This window comes from Schistocerca serialis, chromosome 3, assembly GCF_023864345.2.
Source record: "Schistocerca serialis cubense isolate TAMUIC-IGC-003099 chromosome 3, iqSchSeri2.2, whole genome shotgun sequence".
NCBI lineage: Eukaryota > Metazoa > Arthropoda > Insecta > Orthoptera > Acrididae > Schistocerca > Schistocerca serialis.
Genome location: NC_064640.1, coordinates 295,188,270 through 295,200,853, shown reverse-complemented (window position 1 = coordinate 295,200,853; position 12,584 = coordinate 295,188,270). Strand labels below are relative to the sequence as shown.

The 12,584-nt window shown below is 35.6% G+C and overlaps 1 protein-coding gene across 34 annotated transcripts in view; it reads right to left on the bottom strand.

Annotated features, from left to right (window-relative positions):
• Positions 1-12,584, bottom strand: part of LOC126470085 (twitchin) — a 515,873-nt gene that overhangs the window by 200,755 nt on the left and 302,534 nt on the right. For all 34 annotated transcript variants that reach the window (XM_050097601.1, XM_050097605.1, XM_050097618.1 and 31 more), the window contains 7 exons: positions 11,905-12,040; positions 11,125-11,406; positions 9,982-10,287; positions 8,065-8,169; positions 4,272-4,469; positions 3,191-3,315; positions 329-485 (listed from right to left, as the gene is read on the bottom strand). In XM_050097601.1, coding sequence (XP_049953558.1) covers positions 329-485; positions 3,191-3,315; positions 4,272-4,469; positions 8,065-8,169; positions 9,982-10,287; positions 11,125-11,406; positions 11,905-12,040 — 1,309 coding nt within the window. The remainder of the gene's footprint in view (positions 1-328; positions 486-3,190; positions 3,316-4,271; positions 4,470-8,064; positions 8,170-9,981; positions 10,288-11,124; positions 11,407-11,904; positions 12,041-12,584) is intronic.

Below are 12,584 nucleotides of genomic sequence, written 5' to 3'. Positions count from 1 at the left end.
CTGACCACTTTTGAAGTCCGTGAGTTCCACGGAGCACCCCATTCTGCTCTCTCACGATGTCTAATGACTACTGAGGTTGCTGGTATGGAGTACCTGGCAGTAAGTGGCAGTGCAATGCACATAATATGAAAAACGTATGTTTTTGGGGGTGTCCTGATACTTTTGATCACATAGTGTATATGTATCCTTGTACGTTATGTATGTCACTTAATGCATACTGCCAAAATTAAATGTGTTTGGAATTGAATATAATTTGTTCACCTATTTACGTCTTAGACAGTGGATATAAACTCCACTGAGGTGTAAATTTAATTCAATAACGGCTTACCTAATACTGTAATGTCAATTTCAGCAGAATCTTCACCCACAGAATTTTTAGCTACAATTTTATATTTTCCTGTGTGGGCTCTCATTGCTTTCATTATGAAGAATTTTGTATTGTAGTCAATGTTATCTATTCGAATTTGATCTTCAGTCTTTAGTTCCTGCAAGCCATAGATAAGACAAAATAAAAATTTATGTAATAAGTGGAAAAATACAAATAACACTATTGTAATCATCATTCATCTCTAAAACAGACTATGCACAAGATTGTGACACACATATAACTATTGCTGTATGACCAACATGAACTTCAGATCTGATGGTGAGCTAAATTCCATTTTCATTACATCACACAGGTGGCTCATTAAAGACACTGATATGAAATATTTTCAAGCTAGATTTGCAAGTGTAAATTATGCTAAAACAACAACAACATCATACATAATGTTTCCTGTTTCATATCAATCTTTATTCACTATTTACCATACTGAATAGGCATTTAGGGAACCTGCATGGAAATGTCCATTGCTCCCATTACATGTATTTCAAATAAGTTTTGGGTTATTTAGCAGATCTGAATATAGGTTTTCCAGACAATGTACATCAGTAAATAAAGAACAGAAAAACTGGATGCTGAACCCAAAGTTCAATAGAATGGTTCTACAATAATGTAATCCCCACCACTCAGCAATGTTCCACGTGTATCTACAAACTGCAGTGTGTCACAGATGAGCCCATATGACAAACAAAAGTTTGCCAATGGTTCTCTTTTTACCAGATTCTCATCTTACACCATGGCAAGGGAATGCCCCCAAGCAGGGGATCCTCCAAAATGAGAATATTTGTACTTAACACCCTCATCAGTAAAATGTTAAACAAAAGAAGGTATGAGTTTCATTTCCATAGTCTAAAAAGTCATTAGAAATACAAGATAAAAGTGAAGCAGGTAGGTGTGTAGAGCTGTGTTTCTTATACGGAAAGTCTTGTTTAAAGTCAACAGTGTGGGACTCTGAAATTGCTTCCCAATTAATACAACTGTATATATAAGCACAGTGGACAGAAGTTAACCACCCTAGGATACTTCACGTTAATTCTGTGTGATGCTGTCTCTAGCCTAGTTAATGACCTCAGTTCAGTGAAGAAGATAGTCCACAAGTTCTTGAGGCTAAAGCCACTCAATGAGGATTAGATCTCATTGAGCCACCAAATTGTGGGGATGTTGATTGCTACGTTTAACCTGAAGCTCCATATAGTCCCAGACATCTTCTATTGGATTAACATTCAGTGATTTAGCATGTCGGTCACTGTGCAATAGGGTGTCTCAGTGTTTATCAAACCAGGAACATAAATGTGCAGCCCTGCAGACATGGCAGGTGACAAATTGGAAGACAGTGTTGCATTCATTATTGTTCTGTAGGGCTGACGTGGGTTACAACCAGATGGAGCCTGCTATGAAAAGTAATGGCACCCCAGACCATCACTCCTCGTTGTTGGGCCATATGGTCGAGCGAAAGTTAGGCTGGTACCCCTACACTGTTTGGGGCATCTCCAGACATGTCTTTGCTGGTCATCAGGGCTTAATTTGAAGCGGGACTCATAACTGAAATCAGTTCTACTCGTCAATAAGATTCTGGGCTGAAGATGTGTCTGGAGATGCTCTAGATGTAAACGTAAACATAAACTCTGTCCACGGGTCCTGGCGGCCCCATCGGTACTGACTGGCCACGTCATCCTCAGCCCACATGTGTCACTGGATGCCGATATGGAGCGGCATGTGGCCAGCACACCACTCTCCCTGCCATATGTCAGTTTACGAGACCGGAGCTGCTATGCTACTTCTCAATCAAGTAGTTCCTCAGTTTGTCTCACAAGGGCTGAGTGCACCCCGCTTGCCAACAGCACTCGGCAGACCGGATGGTCACCCATCCAAGGGCTAGCCCACCCTGACAGCACTTAACTTAGGTGATCTGACGGGAACCAGTGTTACCACTGCAGCAAGGCCATTGGCGAAGATGCTCTAGACAGTTGTGCGATACCAACCTGACTGTCGGCCACCATATGGCCTGACAGCCAAGAGTAATGGTCTGGGGAGCCATTTATTTTCATAGCAGGACACCTTTTGGTTTTCATTCACACTACCTTTACAGCACAGTGGTATGTCGAGAACACTCTACGCGCTGTTTTGTTGCCCGTCATGGCAAGCCATCCTGGGCTTACATTTCAGCAAGAAAATGCCCACCCATACATGACCAGAGTTTCTACTGCTTGTCTTCATGCTTGCTAAACCCTACCTTGAACCAGCGAGGTTGTCAGATCTTTCCCAACTTGAGAATGTTTGAAACATTTTGTGCGGGCCCCTCCAACCACCTTGAGATTTTCATGATCTGATATGTTAATCGGAGGGAATTTGTCATGATATCCCTGAGGAGGACATCCAATAACTCTTTATCAATCAATACCAAGCCAAATAACTGCTTGCATAGGGCCAAAGGTGGACCAACACATTATTGACTGCTCAATTTGTGAAGCTCTTTCTCTTGAATAAATCAATCATTTTTCCTGGGGCTGTAATCATTTGTGTGTACATGTATATCACATCTACCAATTTCCATCACATTCAGATTTTTTTTTGTTAAGTGTAAATGATGTACAAATCTGAATTATTTTTGATTATCCTAACTTGGTATACAGGATGCTCAGTTTGTAATTTTAAACTGGTGCAAATGTGTATAGAAACAGTGCTACTGAGTCTCAAGCTAAAGCAATAACAGAAAAATTCGTGTGAAGATATTACATCTGTATACCAGAACCAATCAATTATCAACATACAAGAACTAGTTATTGATGCTGTAAGTTCATTACTAACCTTATCTTTGAAGTACCAAGTGACTTCTGGTGGTGGCTCACCAATAATATTTATATCAAGACTCACAGTCAACCCAACTTTCAAAGTGATATTCTGTAAATTGGTGCGATCAATACGTGGTTTCACTGAAAAATAATAATTTTTAATTTTTATTTTGTAATTTAATAATAACTATTTGAATTGTTTAATATATAAAAAGGATTTTGTAAAGATATCATTCATGTAAGACATCTGTTACACAGTGTCACTGGCTACATATTGCAAATAGAAGAAGCTTCCACAAAAAGGAATGTACTTATTTCTGTAATTAAGATGACTGACAAAGATCACTGTTTCAAGAGAGATCACCAATGTCTGGCCATAATTTAAGGGGGGTTTAAGGGAGATTAGTTACAATAAATTTCGACTGCACAACTACATTACAATTTCTTGGAACGAGTGACAATGGACATATAAAAATATAGAAAAACTGGCATACTTCGCTTGTTTAAACACTAACTTCTATATAATCTGCTTTTGCGAGTCCTTATTATTTCTGTGCGTTATTTAAACCCTAGCTGCTGATCGGTAAGAGAGGAGCACATCTGTGGGTTGCCAGTATTGACTGAGGAACAAGTAAACATTCCTGCTCTTACAACTCCTCTAGATCCATAGTCTACACCAATCTTTCTCTGCTTCTCCAATTCCCTTGCCAATTTGTCTTTTTTCCATATAAGCAGGAACAGAGAAAGACTATATGTTGACAATAGTATTGATTATTAGACAAAAATGTTGCAAGATTTGCTGGTCAAGGAATTTGAACTATAAATATTATTTTGTGGGATTAATATTAATAACAGTGATTTCTGATGAAGTATTCAGGAGAAACAGATGGTCAAGCGCTATAATATGGGAGATCCTGGAAAATACAGTAGTGTTGTTCACCCTATCTACAGATATGTGTACATTGTGGAAGGCACCTACATCCATTGTTACAGAAGCTAAAAATATGTCATACATTTACTAAATATCATATTTTCTAGGTTTTCAGTTACTGTTTTTAATTACTGTAAGGAGTTTTTATTATAATACATATACTTACAGAATCTTGCTTTGGCAGTGTGTGGATTTGTTTCCTCACTGGGATCTCCTGGACCTGCTTTATTAACTGCCCTTACTCTAAATTGATACTGGTTACCTTCCTCTAATTTTGGAACTGTCCCCTCACAAACATTTCCAGGTATCTCAGCACACTTCACAAAAGCACCTCCATACTTGTCCATCATTTCAATTACGTAACCTGTGAAAAAAAGTTTATAATAACTTATAACTTACACTTTTAATGGTTATATCATACAGCTATCATTTCAACAAAGAGACCTGAGTAAGTTGATCGTAAAACATGGAAAGAAAATGTGGCTGAAAATTCAGAATGAAAATCAGTAAAGTATAAAATAAAACTGCATAAAAGGGCATATTTCTGTACAAAACGTATGAACATTGTTTCTCTATTATTCAGTATTGTTTGTTTTCATAGTTTCCAAAATGTATGAATATAAGATATTAACATTATTGTTCAATGATGTTCCTTAAATCCAAAACTTCAAAGGAGATCAAAAGTACTATGTCAAAATTTGCTATAACTTCCCAGAATTAAATATGTGTAATGGATATATTGTAACACTAGAAAAGCACTGTGAGTAATTATGCACTTACAGATGTGACATTGCAGCTCAAAAGTACACTAATACCCACAGGTTGATTAATTTTCAATTAGTAATATGCCCAGAGGGGTTTTGTTTGAGAGAGTCCCAAAATTTATAAATTTGTACATGAATGTCATCAATTAGGAAAATAAAGGTGTTGCTAAGTATCTGGTGACACCATACACAACAATTTCTTCAAGAATAAAAGTGAATTTATCAGCAGCAAACTTTTCTCCACACGACGTAATTACACAGCTCATTTTTGGACACATTCTCAGTTGTTTTTTGGTCCAACTAAACACAAAAAGAGCAAGGATAAAATCTGGCTGCACAAGTTGTAGTTTGCACATCTTTGGAGCACCATAAGTGCAGGAAAGTGCCACTCAGCTCGAGCGCAAGAGTGCAACACTGCCACAGCAAGGCAAGGCAGCTCACTAGAGCACAAGCGACATCAAGCACTGCTAGGCTTTCCCTGAGTAGTGGTGGACATTAAGACAAATAAGAGATTACAGTAACCAACACATGAGAACACAACTGCCTCAAAGTGCACTATCAGGCAAGGACATGACCTGAAGCATAAGTGATGCATGGTGAGGAGGGACATCATTTTTAAGGTCAAAAAGACAAAAAAGTCCATGTTGCATGAACAATGGATTGAAAAGCTACAGGCACAAAGGTACGTTAATTAATTTATACAAGAAAAATTAATGTAACTTTTAAATTATACATATGATTATAATAAACAAAATGACTGTTCATAATTTTGAATTAGGACTGGAAAATATTGTTAATTTATTGGTTAATTAATTATACTCATAAAATTAACTTACAATACTGATATATTCCTTTGCTGTTCCACATGGTATAAACATTTGGCAAAGCACAGATGTGAAAATCAGGACAAGCAGTAGCTGCTGTAGTACACATTCAGACAAAATTTCACAATATCTTCAAGAAATATATGTCTGGGAAGATAAAAATCTTGCAATTTGTGCAATGACTGTCCTTTTCACTGAATTTGTGGCCATTCATAGCACCCATGCGAAGAGGACTGATAACATGGTGAATGCTGTAGTAAATATGGTGTTTCTTCTGGACCTTATAGTAAAAATAACTACTACTTCAACCCACATTAGTGCCGGATAGGGTGATGCTATAAGAGTGAATCCAAGTATACTAATTTATATTTTCTTTCTTCTTGATTGCCTCATGTTTATACTTACATGAATAAAAAAGGACAAAATTAATCTGCACCAAACAGCATAACCAAAAATGTAAATATTTATTAAATTAATTTATGTACTGAAAAGTTGGGTTATGTAGTAGAGCTGTACTAATCAGCTTTTAATCACTGAGACAGTGGGGTCTGGTTTGGCATTGCTGGATGGGAGACACTGACAGGTTATTCAGTCACCTTAATGGAAAGTGTTTCTTTCTCCGTGCACAATGGCCTCTCTGCATGTCACATGTGAGCGTTGTGTCTGAAGTGTATCTGTTGCATGTAGAAGACTGTAATGGGTGTCTGTACAGTTTGGTGCCAAGTATGCTTTGTATAATGATTAAGGAAAGAAGAGGGTGAAATCACATGCTCAAGCTGCAGGTAGTTACAATAAGCTGTTCGAGTAATTCACAACAGGACAACCATTATTTGCACACTGGGAAATTACGAAGGATATTCCACAGGTTTCACTCCTGCCTCTACAACTGCTATTGAACTGTATCAACATTCTACCACTTTATTTGAACCAAGAGGCAGAATCAACCCTTTGTACATATGATATGAAGGGTGTTTTCAAGTTCAGTACAGAAAAATTTGCAAAGAAAATAATAAATGATGTGAAAAATTGGAACTTGTTTCGCACAAATGGTCAACTCTAAAGTATACAAATTACAGTTCCAATTATTGCACTGTATTAGTATTAAACCTCATAGTAAATTCATTCAATTATGACATATTTCTCCAAAACTGATTAAGAAATACACAAAAAGAATACTAAAAGGAAGAATGATCTGCACTATCTTCTAGTGACTTTAACTTTGGCTCAGAAATAAGGGAAATACAAAATTATAATGTTTTTGACACTTAGCCTAGTGAAATGTGATAACAGTGTTTTAAAATGCAGGTAAGGATGTTCTTCTTAAGCATTCCTTCCATATCATATAGGAATTCTTAAATACTATTAATTGCACAAAAGTGTGTAATCAGAATAAAAGCTGGAGTCCATCCAAAATCACCTTGCACACATTTAAGGAACTCAGGATATTCACAGTACCTTGACAATACATACATTCACCTATAAAATTTGTTATTAATAACCCATTCCAGTTCAGAAATAATAGCAAAGAACATAGCTACAACACAAGAAGAAATGATGATCTTCATTATTATGGCTTAAATCTGATTTTGGCACAGAATGGGGTGAATTATGCTGCCACAAAAATCTTTGGTCATTTGCTAAATAGTATTAAAAGTCTGACAGATATCCAAGAAACATCTAAAAACAAATTCAAAGAATTTGTGAATGACAACTCATTCTACTCCATAGATGAATTTTTAGATACGAGGTAGTGATTGTAAGAAAATTATATCGTTTTAAAAGAAAATTATATCGTGTTTAACTGACCCATCCATATCATTACGAAATGTCGTATTCATGATCTATGGAATAAATATTAATTTAATGTATGAACAAATGTTCATGTGACTTTTGTTGTGTACTAATAATCCCTGCAGATGTACTGCCAGTATATGCTTAGATGAATTGGGAGCACTGAATCTTCAAAAGCCGAAATATCTGAGTATTGATGACACATGAAATTAATTTATTATTTGTTTTTATGGTAGGCCAGAATTCCTTATGAGGTTCCTGTTATTCGGGTGATAATTTATGTTGGATTACACATGATCTTCCAGAAAATTTTGCCATTCAATAAAGACCAGTTTTAAATATGCCTGGAAAAAATTCAGTACATGGGAGTCTTACTAGTTGGTATGAAATTGTCTAACAAAGAGTTCTTTAAATGTATAAATGTGTCTCATACATACAGATATCATGAAATATTTGCACATAGCAATTTTTATTTCTGTTCTCAATACATAATGCATTTGTATTATGATATAAATGATCATTTGATGGTGAGTGAAATAAACTAACAAATAAATTTGTGGAATAAACAAAATGTTCATACCAGTGATTGGAGCACCGCCATCTCGAATTGGACGCTCCCATTTGAGTTTCACCATGTTTTCATTCCAGTCTACAATCTCCGGTAAGCCAGGTGCAGATGGAGGATCTATAAATTTAAGTTAATTCACTGTTAAATATCATATAAACCATAATTATTTTGCACTACAGGATTGTTTAAATAAAGAAGGTATCCTTTACGAATCAAAAAATAGTACACAATATTGAAAATTCATTTTGTTTTAATATATTCATAAATTAGCATATTGTCATCACTAATGGTGTATCTCAACAGGAATTTTCTAAATAATAATGATCTTGGCATTTGCTATTTATTTCCTTTCAGATACACTATTATAATTTCAGCTTTATAGCCACTGTCAAGTGATTCATTATTGTCCTTTCAAAATTAGTTAAATTTCACCTGAAACTTTCTTATCTACCACAATACATGAGTAACTACAGTATTTTCAGTGAAATAGTATAATTGTGTTAAGTGCCTTCAACAGCTGGTGAAATGAGAATTAGTAAGTAAAGAAAATACACATTCATTTTAATCTACATCTACATCATTAAACTGCAATTCACACTTAAGTGCCTGGCAGAGGGTTCTTCAAACCACCTTCAGACTATTTCTCTACAGTTCCACTCTCTAACAGCATGTGGGAAAAGTGAACATTTATAACTTTCTGTTTGAGTTCTGATTTCTCATATTTTATTATGATGATCATTTCTCCCTATTTATGTTGGCAACAATAAAATATTTTCACCCTCATAAGACAAAATTGGTGACTGAAATTTCATCAAAAGATCTTGCCACAATGATAAATGCTTTTGTTTTAACAATTGCCACCCAAACGTGCTTATCATATCCATGACACTTTCTCCCCTATTTCGTGATAATTCAAAATAAGCTGTCCTCCTTTAGACCTTTTCAATGTCCTCCATCCAATCTACCTGGCAAGGATCCCTACCACACAGCAGTACTCTACCAGAGGATGAACAAGCTTAGTGTATGCAGTTTCATTAGTAGATCTGCTACATCTCATTAGGGTTCTGCCAGGAAAACATAGTCTTTGGTTTTTTTGTTTAATAATAGACTGTTCCAAGATTCTATTCCAATTGCAACTGCATTAGCATGTTATTGAAGTGAAATTGTGTAAACCCCTCTTTTTTGGCAAAAGAAGCTACTTTTAACATATCAACAGATGACAATAAATTGCTCCTTCTCCTGCAATATCAGTGTATGTTGAGAGCCATTGTGTTTTTAATAATAAACAGATGACCATTCAGATTATTGTCATACTGGCATAATCCATTAATACAACTGTTTGCCGACTCTTAAAAGGTCTGTTTGTGAATAACCTTCAGCAGTTGCACTGCATTTTTTCTAGCATGCAGTGGCTGCTTGCACTGAAACCCCCACCACAACCATTGTGCCCTCCCTTACCAGGCTATCCACAAAGGTATGGTCCAGTTATTTTGTGAGCACTCTGCCTAAAATATGATGGCTGTCTAATTATGAGTAGCTACATGAAGCTGTCAGTCTTTTTTTTCTTTTTTTTAACAGAAAGCTATCTAAGTATATCTAATGCTTTCTAAATACAATTTTCTCCAGAAAGTCAAAAGAGATTGTTGGCGTTAGATTGTACATTCGTCATCTCATCAGCATTAACATTTTCAAAAGAGTAATTGTTATTGATGCTTCATAAATGTTATGCCAGTAACAGTTCATATATCCTATCAATAACAATCAACCCATTAGCTAGAATGAGAATCAAAGACAGCACTGGGCTGGCACAGTGAGATTTAAAAATGCATTCATAGTCAACTATCCATGAAATGAGCATTGCAGTTGTGCATCAGAATAAAACAAATCTATCTTATCAATTTAATTAGTCACAAATTCACAACTTCTTACCATATGGATTCTTTGCAAGAATGGCTGTATCAGTCTCAAGAGGTTCAGATTCACCTTCCTCATTCACAGCCTTAACCCTAAATTGATATTTCTTGTTGGGTTCTAATCCTGTAACCTCATGCTCAGTTTTCTCTGGATCTACAAAGCCAGCTGGAACCCAGCGACCTGTAGTTGTATCCATTTTCTCAAGAACATATCCTGTTAGTGGAAGACCGCCATCATCCTTTGGCTTGCTCCATTTCAGCTTGCAGCCTTCTTTGTGGACATCACTAACTTCCAATGGGCCCTCTGGCTTCCCTGGCTTGTCTGTACACAAATTTAACAATAAAAATATGTAATACTGGCAAATGAATTACTATCTGTTAATATTTTATTTAAAGGTTTTACAGAAATAAAAATACAGAGTTTCATTAGTAATAATAGGATTCTAATAATAAAATAATTGTAATGAGATCAACTCCTTTTTATATAGTCACACACATTTTGCATGAATATTCCATCCTTTTTTGGGAGTCAGTCTGGGATATTACTAATTGTACACTCTGGCTAAATAAACACACACAGTAAAATGCTCAATGAACTTAATAATCTTGCTTTCAGGATCTGTACCTTGTCCAGCCTTAAAAAGTGTTCAAATGGCTCTGAGCACTATGGGATATACATCTGAGGTCATCGGTCCCCTAAAACTTAGAACTACTTAAACTTAGCTAACCTAAGGACATCACACACATCCATTCTCGAGGCAGGATTTGAACCTGCGACCATAGCGGTCGCGAGGTTCCGGACTGAAGCGCCTAGAACCGCTTGGCGACAGTGGCCAGCTGTCCAACCTCCAGACACATAAAAACATCCTCCCAGAATAGGTATTTAAAAAAAAAAAAAAAAAAAAAAAAAAAAAAAAAAAAAAAAAAAAAAAAAAAAAAAGATGGAATATTCAATCAGCAAGAAAAACTTTATGAAACACATGCTGCAAGAAATTTGTTTGTACAGGGTACAAGAAGGAAATACCATACCTACAACCAGAAACCATGTAACTACTTTATAGCTATAATGTATTTGCATGAAACAAATATTTCTTTTCACATAGAACAGATTTAAAAATAATTTGTGTATGTCACTGCATAACAAGTTGATGGGACGCACCAAGAACAATAACGTCGACTGTGGCTTCATCTTTCCCAGAGTCATTTTCAGCTTTGATGGTATATGTTCCAGTGTTTTTCCTTGTTGTATCTGACAATGTCAGTTTTGTGTTATAATCTTCATTTTCAATTTTTACAGTTGGCCCATTTTCCAGAACTTTGTTAGCAAAACTCCACGTGATAACTGGAGGTGGCTCGCCCTTAACATCAACATCAAACTTCACAAACTGACCGGCTCGTACAGTAACCTTCTGCAATTTCTCACGGTTGATTAGTGGCTTCACTAAAAAAAGGAAAAGAATTTAAACATAATCCTTGCAACTCAGTCACTGAATTAGTAGTAGCTGCAGCTTTAGACAAAATGATTTATCATATCGAATTACAAATAACAGGCACAAAACTGCTGTTTACTTTACATGTAAAATCTGTTTAATAACTATGAAAAGACCTATAATATTTAAAACCATATACTTACCAACATGTACACACACATACAATGAGAGAAAAGAAATCACTGTAATAACTACTAGTACTCAAAAATATTTGATGTTCATTTTACAAAACATTGTAATTTCTGCATCTGAGGATAAAAACATATTTTTTCCTTATATTATTCTATGTTAAACAAACAAACCTGCAATGACATACTCTAGAATGATGAATGTAAATGGCATTATTACATCACATACTTTTAAGACTGATAGTACACATGAGGTTCATGCAGGTTAGATATATGAAACAATGTCTAGAAGCTCTAGGCCATTAAATAATTGACACTTACAGAACCTGGCCTTGGCAATGTGTGGTTTTGTTGAATCACTAGGCTCTGAAGGACCTGCTTTATTGACAGCTCTTATACGGAACTGGTATTGATTACCCTCCTTCAACCCTGGAACTCGGGCTTCTGTTGCAGGTGACTATAAGTGAGAAAAAACACAGAAATTAGTACCAGAATTTCTTGGTTCTCTTGATCTTTTAAAAATGACTAAAAAATACAATGACTCATTTGTTTTTGCCAACTACTTCTGAAGCAATGGTATATAACAACTCATGATTTCTTTAAACATGACAACAATGAAACTTTAAATTAAATATGATTAAAATACACACACACGTTTACATGAGCATTTCTATAACATAAAATTATAATTAACTTTTTTCCTTGACTCACAAGTTTTTGATAATGATGAATAGTGACAGAATTCTAGTGCAATTCCACAAAGATGGAAAGGTGTAGCGATTTTTGAGTGAAGAAGCAGTGTTCACATTCATTCAGAGTAACCAGGAAAGCAGTCTACAGTTGCAATGTAAGCTAGTCCCATTCCAAACACAATTTCATGCTCATCTCAATGTGCCACTATACAAAGCATGGAACAGTCTTTGACTTTTACCCATACAAAATTCATGGACTATAGTGATGTGTTTACCACTTCCTGATGTGGTTCAGGTGAAAAGAAAGGA